A 16,846-nucleotide genomic window follows, 5' to 3' on the forward strand; every position below is an offset into this window, starting at 1 on the left:
AATAAAACAGGAAACTCAGACACAGGGAACCAAACAAGACACAGAACTAAACAGACAGATTCACAAACAGTTGGGGTGACACCATAGACAGAGACACAGACGCAGACTCAGAGGCAGACCAAACATAACACATAGAACTCAAACAATAATCATCATCATCATCATAATAAACTAGAAAATGATAACAAACTAAAAGCGCTGGGTAACCGACCCAGGACCATGACAGTTTGTAAACTTACAGTCTGTATAGCAGGATGCAGACAGACAGCAGAGAGACGCAAACCTCCCAGCACCCTCTTACTTAGGACATCAATGCGCTCACTAAGTGTATCGGTGATTACATAACCTTCTGCACTGACTCTATTGCCCCAACTCAGACTTTCCATTGTTACCCAATAGAGCACATCCCCACTGATTTAGCTGTAGTAAGCCTGCACACTCTTTGTCCCTCTCTCCACATTGCACTATGGCCTCCTGTGAATGTCATTGCACCTCTTTCCCACCTATCCCTTTCTTTGATAAACTCTTCATAATGAGCGTGAGTCTACAGAAGGTCCCAGTGCTGTCCAAGACATTTTGCATTGTTCCTGTACCAAAGACACCACATCCCATTCGCCCCCAGGATCTCCCAGGATCAGGTTACCCACCATCGGGAAGCCTAGCGTTAACTTTCATTGAGTGGAAAAAAGTTAGTGTTTATCATCCAGCTTCACTGTTTATATTATGCTAACATAGCTGTGTCGCTAGAGATCACGTAGCACATCATTATATACCAGCCAAACTTCAGTAACTCTACAAACGTCACTGCTGTTTAGTTTCTTTTCTTCATTTATGTCGGAAGTGATAGCAGAGCTGTACGTCTCAATTTGTTTCAGAAATCTCTCAGTCAGGACATGCTATATTATATTTAGGTGGAAACTAGTGAGCTAACTTCCTTCTAACTTCTAACTCCGTTACATTTAATAAATTCTGTTTCCATGGATGCCTGGATGTTAAACTTAATTGTTACACCTGGTAAAGCAGCAACACTGATCATTTTAATACAGATGAAATCATTTAGACATTATTTAGAGAGTTGAAATTAGAGTTTTTCAACTCTCAGTGATGCCGCATTTCTCGTTTGACTTTGGGACCTGCACCAGAGTTTGGGCTCAGACACGGCTAATGACATCAGATTTAAAGACCGGATAGTGAGGCCAAACTGGGATCCCCTCAGTTCGCTTACCAGCACTGCCTTGGAGTTGAGGACATCCACCTACACATCTGGATGCCTCTCTCGTGTCCTGGATTGTTGATTACTGACAGAAAGATCACAATATGTGCATCTTCAACATTTTGTGTCTAACAAGGCGATCAGCAAAACAGGGGTACCACAAGGGACTGTCCTCTTCCCTTTGTCATTCACAGTCTACACCACAGACTTCAGCCACTGCACAGAGACCTGTCATCTTCAGACGTTTCCTGATAACGCTGTCAAACGTTTGTGCTGCAAAAGTTTTTGTTTGTGCCTCTATCATTTTAAAGATACTAATATAAGTTTCTAGAGGTCATCCAAGGTCAATCAACCCCTTTTTTAGCTGTGAAAAGGTTGTGAAAAATAAACCAGTGCTGGATATTTTTTTTATCATGGCCACACTCTTAAAAATAAAAAATTAGGTTAACATATAACAGTCAAAATAAACTATGCATTGTGTTTTATGTTTTCTTTACTCACATCAATAAAATGGGTTAAAAACACCACTGCACTCCACGGGAAGAGCGAGAGTCGGCTTTATTCTCCGAGGCAGCTGGGCTCTTTTAACATCTGTCGGACAGTGCCCAGGATTTTCTATGAATCTGTTGTGGCCAGTGGCATCCTCTTTGCTGTTGCATGCTGGGGCAGCAGGTTGAGATTTGCAGATGAAAAGAAACTCAATAGACTGACCCACAAGGCCAGAAAGTTGTCAGGAGCTGGACTCTCTTAACGTAGAGACAGAGAGGTGGATGTTGTCCAAGGTAAGGACAATAGTGGACAATACCTCCCACCCACTCAATGACATGCTGGCCAGTCACAGGAGCACGTTCAGTGAGAGACTGAGATTACTGATAATGTACGAATGAACGACACGGAAAATCCTTTCTACCTGTGGATATGTTTCAGTAGAACTCTTCCATCTAATGTACAGGACACATTCCGATAGCTCTACACCCTTGATATTTGCACATCCCCTTTTGAGAGAATTAAGTTTTAAAGTTTGGTAAGAGGAGTACTAGAGGGTAATGGTCTTCAGGTGCTGCAACTCTGGCCCTTTAGATAGAGAGAGCAGGTTGGGTTATCTGTTCCACAATTATTTAAATTAAACAATCATCAATGGAGCTGTGATATAAGGATTCCTGGTGCTCACAAGTACAACAACAAAGCCAGAAATTCAAAAAGACGTTTATCCATGCAATCAGTACCTACCTAGCTTACATTTTCAAGTTATCAACAATAACTCTGGATTATGGACAAAGCCAAAATGGACTTTTTGAGTAAGAATGTCATAAAGTTTTTATGTGTCAGTTAGAATGATTATTTTCTTTGTTCCCTGATTAGACTAGAACAATTAAATAAATATATAAAAAATACATATGGTGATTGTACAGGGTTCAGGATGGGGTAAACCCTCATGAACAACAGTAACATCCTGTAATAGAGTCACAGAAACAATTTTTAGCTGATAAATCCAGTGATCGCTGCCTCTGTCCTCATTCAGATTAGTATATTTTATTACAAAAATAATTAACTCTTACCTAACAGACTTCAGTGTCTGTAAACACCCACACTTGTGTAGATTAGAGATCCGATATCAATTGTACGATATAGGACATTAGAAAGTCTGACTTGACAGGAGGATTCAAAGAAAACCTGCCTCCTTCTCTACCGTGTCTCCTTCATCCATCCTCAAAATTAAAGCCTGTCTGCTGTGAGAGACTGAACCAGCAGAGTTCACATTAAATGGTCACACTTATGGCTATATAGCATCACACAGACTCTGACATTTAAAAAAAAACAAAAAAAAACGACAAATACATCAGAAAAAAAACAAATATTTACTTCAATCATTAACACAATTAGACAACATGTAAAAACAAATAATTTGATTAAAAAAAACAAATTCCATATATTAGCATGTTTTTAGCATCTTAAATACTGCACAACAGATTTCATGATTAGATATCTCCATAAATAAATACATGTTCAAATGTCCACCTTTGCACAGGTATAGAAACAGGTTCATTCTCTGTTGACAGTTTCTTACTTTATACAAACTCTACAGGGGTGATTTTTTTAACATCCACCTGGATGCTGGAGATAAACTTATCAACCCACACATGGAGGCTTTAAAATGTGGAGTCTAGCCAAAGGTTGGTGTCACCGTGTCCAAGTCCTTCATTTATACAGTTTATAATTATACCAGGAAAGTGAAGCTCTCGCCACGACCTGTTGATCATGTGTTTTATCCACTCTAAAAGTTGAAGTTACAGGAACTCTGAGATGTGTCCATCCTGCTGCTGTGGTCATCATCTTAATGACAGGATGACGCTGTGGGAAACTCTGGTTTGTCTGATGTTCAGGGGTCCAAACCCAGAGTGCAGTTCATGTATTCATGGGAAAAAAAAAAATCTGTCTCCGTCTCTTTCCGTTACACGGAGTTAAAGGAAAAAATGGTTTGCTTCAGACAAACATCTTGATCAGCAGGAAGGTCATGAGAATTCTTCTCCTTGCATGTAACGAATTTATAAATTATCCCAGCAATGACTGCAAAGAGCAACAAAGTACAAACTGTCAGTCCAACTTTGAGTCCGACAGATCCATCCTCCTTCCTTCCATCATCTGTGTCTCCTCCTGTCTGACCTGCAGGTGAGAAACAGGTGTGAGGTGTCAGCTGTCAGGTAGGTGATGAGTGAAGAACAGAACAGAATCAAACTGCTGTCAGACATTATCTACTGCACTCTGATCACATCACTCAGACCAGCTGCTTTCTACAAAGTCTCATCAACAACATCTTTAGAAACAAACATCAACAACCAGGAAGCAGCTTCACCTCTGATCACACACACACTCAACTCTGCTCACTCACCTGGAAGAACAACAACAGTCAGGCTGATGTTGCCAAGTGATTTCCACGAGACTGTTTCGTCCTCGAAGACAAGACACTCGTATGTTCCAGTGTTACTCCTCGTCACATTCTTAAGGGTCAAAGACAGGTCTCCATATTTCATCTGTCTGTCCTGCAGATCCACCCAGTTCTTAAACGATGGATGTTGCCCTTGTGGCTGAGGTTGCCCTCTGCGGTTCAAATAGACATATTCTTCCCCCAGGTCAGCTTTGCGCCACTTTACACCTATCAAGTTGTTGTGTGGAGCTTGACATGGCAGAGTGACGTCCTTTCCAGATTCAGCTGTCTTCGTCTGGACTAAAAAAGGAAACAGAGAAGAGTTTACACATTACATGAATCCCTTCCCTCCATCCTCTGTGTTCAGCTGTCTGACCTGCAGGTGAGAAACAGGTGTGAGGTGTCAGCTGTCAGGTAGGTGATGAGTGAAGAACAGAACAGAATCAAACTGCTGTCAGACATTATCTACTGCACTCTGATCACAACACCCCGGCTAGCTATCGAGCTGGTGGGTAAAATATGTCTCCGAAAACGTCGGAGTGCTTTTGCAAATATGTGATGTCTTTAAAAACCGAGCAGATATTTGAACTTTACACAGCTACATTCTCGCCTGAAAATATGTTAAAAGTTTGTTTTGTGACGCAGAAAGAGTAATAAGAGTAATATTAAAACTAAGTAGCTGCCGCCATTGTTCGAAACTGGAATAGGCTGGGCTGCGCTATGAATTCTGGGATAGGTTGGGCCACGAACGATACACCCGACCCATCCTTCAAATCCGGAGAAATGAAGGACCCATTTCTGGGCCGCATTTGTCGGAGTCTTCGAAATTGGACAGCCTTCGTCGTGTCGCATTGATGTAATGCGGCCTCAGGAGGATGTGGTTCCTGTATTTGGACACAGCTAGGATACTGGACACAGCTTCTTCTTCTTCTTCGAGGTTTAACGGCAGCTGGCATCCTTGTACATGCAGCGCTGCCATCTTCTGTTTCAGTCCGTTATTACACTCTTAAATCCTACTTATTCCAGCGTCTTTTGGGATCTTACAAAGCTGCAAACGACTATTAAATTAGTCGTCGACGATTTTGATAGTCAACGTAATCGTGACTAGTCGACTAATCGTGGCAGCCCTAGTTTCATTTTAATAGACAACTTTTGTACACAAACGTCAACTCGACACCCACTTGAGATATAAACACATAGATCCTGCATCGAGCTTGTAAGATGTTCAGGGTGTCAGACTGTGGGATGCAATTTTTTCATTCAATGAGGAAAGATTCTAATTAAACTATAGCTTAATGAACAATGTTTTAATTATAATATATCATATATACAGTATGTTTAGTTTTTATTTAAAAGTGCATCATAAATACACTTATAACATCTGTAAGCACACTTCTGGTTAATAATGCAGCAAGTTATTATTGGCTCTCTCTGTCTGGACAAATTAATTTGAGTTAAGGGTATAAACTCACACCGTCATCTTCATCCGGGTTACCACACACACAAAATAGATTAAGCCTTGCCACACTCGTCTATACAACTCCTCATTCAACAATCATTTTCAGTGAGCCAGCAGATCACACACAAGTTACAGTACGAGCATAAGTGCTAACAATATGTCATTGTTTTACAAAAAAACCCAAACTACTCACCCATGACACCTTCATGTTTCACACCCACCATTGGCTTCAATGCCCAAATCCCAAGTCCTGGGGGGTGTACTCATCCTCCTGTCTGCTCTCCTTCCGCTCTGGAGCACCAGTTTTTTGTTTGTTTGTTTTTTGGTTGACAAACCCAAAGAAAACAAAAAACCCTTCAAAATGAAAATATTTTTCTTCTACTTAGTGTGTCCCTAACACTCATTTTCCTCAGAGCTCCTCTTTTGCAGAGTTGGTTCAAGTGATGTATTTCCCAAAAACATTTCAAAAATGCCTTTTTAATCAGTGGAGTGTAAACTCCCCAAGTAAATATTGCAGTTTGATATTTGGACGTGTCAGTAGAACTCATGTGGCACCTAGTTTACTGGAATTCTGCGAATATGAGCATCCAGTGTGACGTTGAAGAGGCGGCCCTCCTACTTTTTCGGCCGTGGGGGGATTTGATACACTACAATGCATCAGTCGCGTCATCTCTATTCACTCCAATGGATCAGTTTTGTTTTTTGTTTTGTTACAGCGATGGCAGACGGAGCACAAGAGAGAGGGTTTTATTATGGATTTCAAAATCTTATCTGGTTTTCTTATTCAGTTCAATTTCATTTATATATCGCCAAATCACAACAATAGTCGCCTTAGGGCGAGCCCCCATATGGCTAAGAAAATGTCTGGAGGCGGCCCTGTTTGCAAGCATATTTGTGCCTGCGTCTTTTTTACCTTATAAAAACATCTGAACAAAATTAAAGAAATGTTATATATTGGCACTCTTGAAAGGCGTTTTTTGTATGTCTATTAAAGTTATTAGCAGAAAATTGATTGCAGCTTCTCCCTTTTGACAGGAACGTTGTTTGTGGCTCAATGTTTGACAAGTAAGCGCCGCAGGGAACAATCTCAAGTCTTCATGTTTAAACTCGCGACTCTCCCAATCAACAGCTCCCAAACCTCCGACCAACGCGCCATCTACGATGACCTGACGTCGCCACAACTTTAAGATTTTGGAAAAAATTTTAACCAATAAAAGGCTTCAAATACTTAATCACACAAAATGACGTTTTCACAGTCAGCGGGGGTGATTTGTTTTGGAGTGTTCAGTGATGTTATGAATAACAGAACACGGTTCGGCGCCGAGGCGAAATCTCACCGGCGAAAGTGGACGCGGTGGCGACGACAACGAGCATCAGAATCCAGCAGGGCCACGAAAACGTTACAACAGCCATTTGCGCTTAACCTAAAACAGCAAAGAATGAGGAAGGAATAGACGCAGGATTAAAGTCACGGAGTCCAGTTAGTTTACGTACACAGTAAAGATTTACTGAAATATCCGTTTGTTTACCGTCGTTTTAAACTACGGCAGAAAATGATGTGACGTTGCTGTACCAGCTCGTACCGTGAACCCGTTTAAACGTTAGCGCTTTACAGATTAATGGTGAATAACACGGTAAACATCGACGGTCACGTTCAATGTGTCAGTAAAAACAGAGACGCCGGTAAACGTTTCTCTTTTAAAGGTTTTCCGTCAGTTACTCACGAGCTCTCAGCCACGTACAGCCAACACGACCACGGTGGAAACTACTCTGAATGAGCGCACCGGATCCGGTGAAGCTTCTTTACCGGCTCCAGAACTTTCTGGAGTTTTCCAGACCAGCGGAGGAGCCGAGAGTTCTGCTAGATACATTAACCGACATTTGTTTATTCGTTTAGATTTTTAAGGTTCCGAAATTACATTAAAGTAAACATGGTTCGTTTAAATAGCTGATTGATGTCGTTCTTTTTTTCCCAATAAAAAGCTAAACTAATCACGCGGAAATGGTTCAGGAAGTCTGTGGGCGGTTCCCGTTCGAATAGGAAGTAAACAAACCGCTGTTTTTTCCTCTTCAAACTTTAGTTATAAAACACGCCGCCCCCAAAACAAACAAAACGAACTAGAAAGCACTTACAGAAAGGTACCGCACTAAGAGGATCACTTATAAGTAAAAAAAAAACAAAAAACAATTCTACCAAAATATGTAATTTACATAGACAGGGAAGAGTTTCATCCATCCATCCATTCGCTTCCGCTTATCCTTTTCAGGGTCGCGGGGGGCGCTGGAGCCTATCCCAGCTGTCATAGGGCGAAAGGCGGGGTACACCCTGGACAGGTCGCCAGTCTGTCGCAGGGCTAACACATAGGGACAGACAACCATTCACATTCACACCTAGTGATCCAATTATCCAGTTATCCAATTAACCTATCCCCATAAGCTGCATGTCTTTGGACGGTGGGAGGAAGCCGGAGTACCCGGAGAGAACCCACGCAAACACGGGGAGAACATGCAAACTCCACACAGAAAGACCCCGGCCTGATGGTGGATATGTATATCCATATATGTATATGTATGTATGTATACATATACGTATATGTATATATATACATATACGTATATGTATATATATACATATACGTATATGTATATATATACATATACGTATATGTATATATATACATATACGTATATGTATATATATATATATATATATATATATATATATATATATATATTTATTAGGGGTGCAACGATACACAAAATTCACGGTTCGGTTCGGTTCGATACTTTGGTGTCACGGTTCGATATTTTTTCGATACAAAAAAAAATGTTCATGCCTTTTTAATTTGTCATTTATTAAAATTATAAATATATATTTTAACACAAAAGTACAGTTTTTAAATTTAACCCTAACCCTTGTGCGTGTTTTTTATTTTGACAGCGAATGCGCACCTGCGGACCACTTATGTGCAGCCCTGGTTATTTAGCTCGTCATATTGCAGCCACAGAAATTCTTTTGTCCATGAAACCATAAAGCTGCACTTTCTTTTTGCCTTATAGTCTGATTTGTCATAACTTCTCCGTTTTGTGGTAAGCTTTTCTTTGGCTGTCACTTCTTCACCCTGACCTGTCTTATTTGGCTCAGCAGAACTAAAATATATATCTGTCTGTGAAGGTTCTCAATCATCCAGGTCATCGTAGTGAAATATATATCCTGCCGCACTCACATAAGCTCAGCGATTCTCTGCGCGATCAACCTCTCACATGTTTAAGCTGCGGGAGATTTCACTTGTCATGTTTGCATAGTAAGCTAACAATTAATAAGACGATGTCAGAGGAATTGGTGCACAAATTATCATCACTCACAGATCAGTGCTGTCGCTCTCTATACACAGTTCGCGCGATTGCAAAGTGAAAGCAAAAAAACAAGCGCAAATTCAAACACGATTTCAATATGTCACATATTGACAGTGGCTCACCCAATGACATAATTACCCAGCTACATTTCTGAAAGAATGCAAAAGCATTGACATATATTTTTACTTCCTACAATAGCCCGACAGGCAGGGCAGAGATAGCCCCGGGACGTCGGGCTAGCGATATTGCGAGCCCTGTATCTGATTGAGGAATCACTCATCTTTGGAAAAGAGAGTTTATTACAGAGAAATGTCTCTTTCCAAGATAAAAGCTATACTATCCGCTTCTTCTGGGCTATATTCTCAGCAGCATATTAAACATATCAGGTCTCCATAAGGAGAATCCTGTGCTAACAGCTGTCTAAATGACTCGGCTAAAGTTTGTAGCATGCATGCTTGTTGTTTTTGTCTTTGCACTAGGATGATGTCGGTGTAAATGTGCAGTCATATTCGTTGTGTTCCCACTAGTGCTTTCAGGTTAATCTCGTTGAAATAACCTTAACGCCACAACACAGCAAATCTCCGTTAACGAGCTACCCTATACAGAGGGGCTAGACGGCCAACACGTTAACGAGCTAACTGCGCTAACACACTAGCTCCCACCCATGTAATTGAGCATTGCATGGCACATCCAACATACTGTTTTACTTTAGTCCATGACTCGCTTACCTTCAGGGTCATACGTCACATGAAAACCAAAATAATTCCAAACGCCAGATCTGAATGAGGGTGGGGAGGTCCACTTCTGTCTCGCTAGCTTGCCCTGCGCTCTTCCTTCTGACCATGCTGTCTGTGTTGAGTGCTCAGTGAATCTGCGTTCGACTACTCCGCCTAGGCTGCACTCTCGAGCCTAGGCGGAGTAGTCAAATGCAGATTCACTGAGCGCTCAACACAGACAGCATCGTCAGAAGGAAAGTTGATAAAATAAATTACAAATTTTGTATTGTTCTTTTTTTTTCTCCCCTTTGGTTTTCTTTCTTTCTCTCCCCCTCTTTCTTTCATTCTTTCCCCCTGTCCTATCCCACAGTCATGTCTGTCCCGTTTGCAACTGAAAATAAAATAAATTCATAATTATAATAAAGGTCAATAAAATGGACCAATATGATGATCCACTTGGTAAAATAAATCCTCTTGGCATCTTTCTTGGCCTCAAGACAACAATTCTGATGGCTATAGATCCAAACGGGACAAAAAAAAAAAAAAAAAAAAAATTGAAAAAAATTGTATTGTTCGATACATATGCGTACCAAACCGAAAGCACTGTATCGAACGGTTCAATATCGTTACGAATATCGTTGCACCCCTAATATATATATATATATAACACCCAGCACGCCCCTGCGGGCGGTTTATCCTTCAAGCTCGGGTCCTCTACCAGAGGCCTGGGAGCTTGAGGGTCCTGCGCAGTATCTTAGCTGTTCCCAGGACTGCGCTCTTCTGGACAGAGATCTCCGATGTTATTCCCGGGATCTGCTGGAGCCACTCGCCTAGCTTGGGAGTCACCGCACCTAGTGCTCCGATTACCACGGGGACCACCGTTACCTTCACCCTCCACATCCTCTCGAGCTCTTCTCTGAGCCCTTGGTATTTCTCCAGCTTCTCGTGTTCCTTCTTCCTGATATTGCTGTCATTCGGAACCGCTACATCGATCACTACGGCCGTCTTCTTCTGTTTGTCTACCACCACTATGTCCGGTTGGTTAGCCACCACCATTTTGTCCGTCTGTATCTGGAAGTCCCACAGGATCTTAGCTCGGTCATTCTCCACCACCCTTGGGGGCATCTCCCATTTTGACCTCGGGACTTCCAGGTTATACTCGGCACAGATGTTCCTGTACACTATGCCGGCCACTTGGTTATGGCGTTCCATGTATGCCTTGCCTGCTAGCATCTTGCACCCTGCTGTTATGTGCTGGATTGTCTCTGGGGCATCTTTACACAGCCTGCACCTGGGGTCTTGCCTGGTGTGATAGACCCCAGCCTCTATGGATCTTGTGCTCAGAGCTTGTTCTTGTGCTGCCATGATTAGTGCCTCTGTGCTGTCTTTCAGTCCAGCTTTGTCCAGCCACTGGTAGGATTTCTGGATATCAGCCACCTCCTCTATCTGCCGGTGGTACATACCGTGCAGGGGCCTGTCCTTCCATGATGGTTCCTCGTCTCCCTCCTCTTTCTTGGGTTTCTGCTGCCTGAGGTATTCACTGAGCACTCGGTCAGTTGGGGCCATCTTCCCAATGTATTCTTGGATGTTCGTTGTCTCATCCTGGACTGTGGTGCTGACACTCACCAGTCCCCGGCCCCCTTCCTTCCGCTTAGCGTACAGCCTCAGGGTGCTGGACTTGGGGTGAAACCCTCCATGCATGGTAAGGAGCTTTCTTGTCTTTATGTCAGTGGCTTCTATCTCCTCCTTTGGCCAGCCTATTACCCCAGCAGGGTACCTGATCACAGGCAGGGCGTACGTGTTGATGGCCCGGATCTTGTTCTTACCATTCAGCTGACTCCTCAGGACTTGCCTGACCCTCTGCAGGTACTTGGTGGCTGCAGCTTTTCTAGCGGCCTCTTCATGGTTCCCATTTGCCTGCGGGATCCCCAAGTACTTGTAACTGTCCTCTATGTCTGCAATGTTGCCTTCTGGTAGTTCAATCCCCTCAGTTCTGACTACCTTCCCTCTCTTTGATACACATATATATATATATATATATATATATGTACACATATATACACATATATACACATATATACACACACATATATATATATATAAAAAAAAAACACCCAGCACGCCCCTGCGGGCGGTTTATCCTTCAAGCTCGGGTCCTCTACCAGAGGCCTGGGAGCTTGAGGGTCCTGCGCAGTATCTTAGCTGTTCCCAGGACTGCGCTCTTCTGGACAGAGATCTCCGATGTTGTTCCTGGGATCTGCTGGAGCCACTCGCCTAGCTTGGGAGTCACCGCACCTAGTGCTCCGATTACCACGGGGACCACCGTTACCTTCACCCTCCACATCCTCTCGAGCTCTTCTCTGAGCCCTTGGTATTTCTCCAGCTTCTCGTGTTCCTTCTTCCTGATATTGCTGTCATTCGGAACCGCTACATCGATCACTACGGCCATCTTCTTCTGTTTGTCTACCACCACTATGTCCGGTTGGTTAGCCACCACCATTTTGTCCGTCTGTATCTGGAAGTCCCAAAGGATCTTAGCTCGGTCATTCTCCACCACCCTTGGGGGCATCTCCCATTTTGACCTCGGGACTTCCAGGTTATACTCGGCACAGATGTTCCTGTACACTATGCCGGCCACTTGGTTATGGCGTTCCATGTATGCCTTGCCTGCTAGCATCTTGCACCCTGCTGTTATGTGCTGGATTGTCTCTGGGGCATCTTTACACAGCCTGCACCTGGGGTCTTGCCTGGTGTGATAGACCCCAGCCTCTATGGATCTTGTGCTCAGAGCTTGTTCTTGTGCTGCCATGATTAGTGCCTCTGTGCTGTCTTTCAGTCCAGCTTTGTCCAGCCACTGGTAGGATTTCTGGATATCAGCCACCTCCTCTATCTGCTGGTGGTACATACCGTGCAGGGGCCTGTCCTTCCATGATGGTTCCTCGTCTCCCTCCTCTTTCTTGGGTTTCTGCTGCCTGAGGTATTCACTGAGCACTCGGTCAGTTGGGGCCATCTTCCTAATGTATTCTTGGATGTTCGTTGTCTCATCCTGGACTGTGGTGCTGACACTCACCAGTCCCCGGCCCCCTTCCTTCCGCTTAGCGTACAGCCTCAGGGTGCTGGACTTGGGGTGAAACCCTCCATGCATGGTAAGGAGCTTTCTTGTCTTTATGTCAGTGGCTTCTATCTCCTCCTTTGGCCAGCCTATTACCCCAGCAGGGTACCTGATCACGGGCAGGGCGTACGTGTTGATGGCCCGGATCTTGTTCTTACCATTCAGCTGACTCCTCAGGACTTGCCTGACCCTCTGCAGGTACTTGGTGGTTGCAGCTTTTCTAGCGGCCTCTTCATGGTTCCCATTCGCCTGTGGGATCCCCAAGTACTTGTAACTGTCCTCTATGTCTGCAATGTTGCCTTCTGGTAGTTCAATCCCCTCAGTTCTGACTACCTTCCCTCTCTTTGTTACCATCCGACTACACTTCTCCAGTCCGAACGACATTCCAATGTCATTGCTGTATAGCCTGGTAGTGTGGATCAGTGAATCGATGTCTCGTTCACTCTTGGCATACAGCTTGATGTCATCCATGTACAGGAGGTGGCTGACAACTGCTCCGTTCTGTAGTCGGTATCCGTAGCCAGTCTTGTTAATGATCTCACTGAGGGGGTTCAGGCCTATGCAGAACAGCAGTGGGGACAGAGCATCTCCTTGGTAGATCCCGCACTTGATGGTGACTTGTGCTATGGGCTTGGAGTTGGCCTCTAGTGTTGTACGCCACATCCCCATTGAGTTCCTGATGAAGGCTCTTAGGGTCCCATTGATCTTGTACAATTCTAGGCATTCCAGTATCCAGCTGTGGGGCATTGAGTCATAGGCCTTCTTGTAATCAATCCAGGCAGTGCACAGGTTGGTCAGTCTGGTCTTGCAGTCTCGGCTGATTGTTCTGTCTACCAGTAGCTGGTGTTTTGCGCCTCTGGTATTCTTGCCAATTCCTTTCTGTGTCCCGCTCATGTATTGACCCATGTGCCTGTTCATCTTAGCCGATATGATGCCTGACAGGAGCTTCCATGTAGTACTGAGGCAGGTTATTGGTCGGTAGTTGGAGGGGACCGGTCCCTTCTTGGGGTCCTTGGGGATCAGGACCGTCCGGCCTTCAGTTAGCCATTCCGGGTGTCTCTCGTTAACTAGCAGCTGGTTCATTTGTGCTGCCAGACGCTCGTGGAGTGCAGTCAGCTTCTTCAGCCAGTAGGCGTGAACCATGTTGGGCCCTGGTGCTGTCCAACTCTTCATACTGGAGACCCTTTCTTGGATATCTGCCACTGTGATGGTTACTGGACCCTGTTCAGGGAGGTCGCTGTGGTCAGCCCTCAGATCCTCTAGCCACTGAGCATTGCCGTTATGGGTTGCATCCCTCTCCCATATGCTCTTCCAGTATTGCTCCGTCTCCAGCCTTGGTGGTGCTGTTCTCTTATTGTTCCCTTGCCACTGAGAGTACACCTTTGCTGGTTCTGTGGAGAACAGCTGGTTTATTCTCCTGCCTTCTATCTCTCTGGTGTACCTCCTCAAGCAGCTGGCCAAGGCTGTGAGTCTTTGCTTGGCAGTTTCCAAGGCCTCAGGTATGGACAGCTTGCTGTATTTCTTAGGCACCTTATTTGTCGCACCTTTCTGCAACTCCGTTAGTTGGCTAACCTCCCTCCGTGCTACTTTGATCTTGCCCTCTAGCCTCCTTCTCCATGGAGGGTACTGCCCCTTGTCGCTGTTCAACTTGTAGCCAAGCATCTCACTGATCACTGTTGCCGTATTGTAGATCAGCTTGTTAGTGTCGGTAATCGTGGTTGTAGGTATTGCCCGTAGTGCTGCATTAACATCATCTAGCAGACCTTCTGAGGGAACTTCACGTAATCTTGGTAACCGGCTACGCGGGATCCAGGTTTCAAGCTTGGCCATGATCCTATTTTTCAGGTCAGTTCCTCTCGCACTCAACTCTCCTATCGCACTTGGGGCTATGTACCCAATCTCGGGTGGGGGTGATGATATCTCCCCCCTGACCTGGCGTCCTGACTCCTCCTTGCCGTAGCATTTTTTGTGTTGTACCTCGTCAATCTCTAGCTGTGAGAGCAGTCCCTTCTTTCGAATGTTGGAACACTGAGCTACTAGTTGTTTCGCCGTCATTGTGGATGTTGGGTATCGAAGAATCCATAGGTCCCTCATCCTATTCATGTAGCCCCTTCCGCCGGGGTTACTTGCATAGTAGCATTCCAACAACGCCCTGTCATATATATATATATATATATATATATATATATATATATATATATATATATATATATATATATATATATATATATATATATATATATATATATATATAATATATATATATACACATACATATACATATATGTATATGTATGTATATCTTGTTGGGTCTGTATAACTGCTAACTGCAATTCCTTCCTCTGCTTCGCTTTCCCTGTTTTACCTGCTACACTTACAGCTATTCTTTCTACCAGCATTTTACACTTAACTTCCACTAATGTCCTTTCAAATCCACATTTCTTACGCCAACAACCTACATACTGCGTGCTGCCTGGTAAAAATTTCTCCATAAATTTTACATCTCCTTCTAAGGCAGACTTACACATTTTATTCTCCATTACAAGACAACAATCAGCCACACTCACGCAGACCACGTCTGGCCCGCACACACACAACATAGGCCTATCGCTTGCGTCTGCACGCACAGCTAGCGCTCTCTGTTGAAAACTCTCCAACGCCCCAAATGACGGAGATTCCGGACTCCTTCACGGCGGAGACGCCGAACCTAGGTTATCTCCACGCCCCAAATGGCGGAGAAGTCTCTACGCCCCACACGGCGGAGAAGCCTGCGTCTCTCTCACGCGGCTAGCGCGCTCCCGTACCTGCGGTCAACGCAGGGTCACGTAGCCGCTCTCTAAGGCCTTCTGTACTCACTGTTTGTTTACGTTCATGGGAAGAGTCTCTGGATCCCGTCAATCGTCACCCATCCCGAGGGGAGGTCAGGCGCAAACTTCCCGGCCTGGTGACAAGCCAAAAACACCAGGGCTTTACGTCAATCATCCCAGACGTTGCGGTGGCGTCCTCTCCCTCTCCTCGGTGGATGCAATGTGTTAGGCTCCGGCTCCGAAGGACCAAATAAATGTTGGGTCTGTGTTTCCACAAACCCCGCTGATTCTAGAGACTTATTCATGATGAAGAAAACAAGACAGTCGATCGATCCATTACTTGCGCAAGGGAGGCCTCGTCTGTGTCCAGCACGACAAAGAACCCCATGATGGCCTCCTCTCGCTGCCTTTTATTGACAAACTTCAAACAATAGTTTACAGAACACCTTCCCTTGCAACTCCCTTTGGTTACAAAGACAAGGCACTGTATGTAAATGTATATGTGTGAACTTCTGTAAGAGTGTGTGTGTGTGTGTGTGTGTGTGTGTGTGTGTGTGTGTGTGTGTGTGTGTGTGTGTGTGTGTGTGTGTGTGTGTGTGTGTGTGTGTCAGACCTCCTGCTGACCAAAGGGTCATAAACCCAGAAAGTTTACATCAAAAGAAACAGATCTTTCAGATAGGATGTATCTACAATAAAACCTCCCCCAGCACAAAGTGGTTGGAGAGGTGATCAGGATCAAAGGGATGGCTTTGATCCTACTGCTTAAACTAAGACTGTACAAATTTAAGAAACACAATGGCAACATTCAACAATTAGACTTAACAAGGCCTCTGGAGAACTTCAAGACATGTTGAGGAGCTAATTTAGCCATTTAAATCTAATAATAAACTAATAATAATAATAATAAATTTAAAACAGCTGTGATGGATCAAGGACACATCTAAAACCTGCAGGACACCGGCTCTCGAGGCCTGGAGTTCCCTACCCCTGGTTCAGAGAGATTCAGATCAACATAATGAACCCTCACTTTACAATATCACAGGCTTTACTGTGATATATGAAACACGTGCAGAGTCTCAGCCTATCCTACCTGCTTCCTGTCACAGAAAATGATTTCTAATAATAATAATTACTAATTTAAGAAAATACTTGTTCTATTAAATTGATTGACAGTGCTCACACATGTTCACTACAGTTCTTGTTTTGAACCACTAGATGTCAATAAACCTTCATTTTTATGGTGTGAAGAATGAAAC

At 44.1% G+C, this 16,846-nt stretch overlaps 1 protein-coding gene across 5 annotated transcripts; it reads right to left on the minus strand.

The window, feature by feature from the left end:
- Nucleotides 1-2,424: 2,424 nt before the first annotated feature.
- LOC146673565 (uncharacterized) lies at nt 2,425-7,619 on the minus strand. 5 transcript variants are annotated; one of them, XM_085390213.1, is made up of 4 exons: nt 7,323-7,619; nt 6,936-7,022; nt 4,104-4,439; nt 2,425-3,877 (listed from the first exon to the last, which is right to left on the minus strand). In XM_085390213.1, exons 2-4 carry the CDS (start codon nt 7,009-7,011, stop codon nt 3,666-3,668), a joined length of 624 nt encoding a protein of 207 aa, XP_085246339.1. In that variant the 5' UTR covers nt 7,012-7,022; nt 7,323-7,619; the 3' UTR covers nt 2,425-3,665. The 5 variants fall into 5 exon arrangements, with proteins under 5 accessions (XP_085246339.1, XP_085246354.1, XP_085246333.1 ...); XM_085390228.1 differs by having other exon boundaries at nt 5,820-7,022; nt 7,323-7,618; XM_085390207.1 differs by having other exon boundaries at nt 6,936-7,619.
- Nucleotides 7,620-16,846: the final 9,227 nt, after the last annotated feature.

The sequence above is a fragment of the Rhamphochromis longiceps genome, linkage group LG3 (assembly GCF_057381845.1).
Source record: "Rhamphochromis longiceps isolate RC_006_pf linkage group LG3, R_longiceps_female_GT1.1, whole genome shotgun sequence".
Classification (NCBI taxonomy): Eukaryota; Metazoa; Chordata; class Actinopteri; order Cichliformes; family Cichlidae; genus Rhamphochromis; species Rhamphochromis longiceps.

Excerpts from the sequence above, each read along its gene's own strand:
- LOC146673565 (XM_085390213.1), bottom strand. The coding sequence starts at position 7,011 with ATGGCTGTTGTAACGTTTTCGTGGCCCTGCTGGATTCTGATGCTCGTT. Across the intron at positions 4,440-6,935 it reads CACCGCGTCCACTTTCGCCG|TCCAGACGAAGACAGCTGAA; the intron begins GTGAGATTTCGC and ends TTCCTTTTTTAG. Across the intron at positions 3,878-4,103 it reads GACTGTTGTTGTTCTTCCAG|GTCAGACAGGAGGAGACACA; the intron begins GTGAGTGAGCAG and ends TCTCACCTGCAG.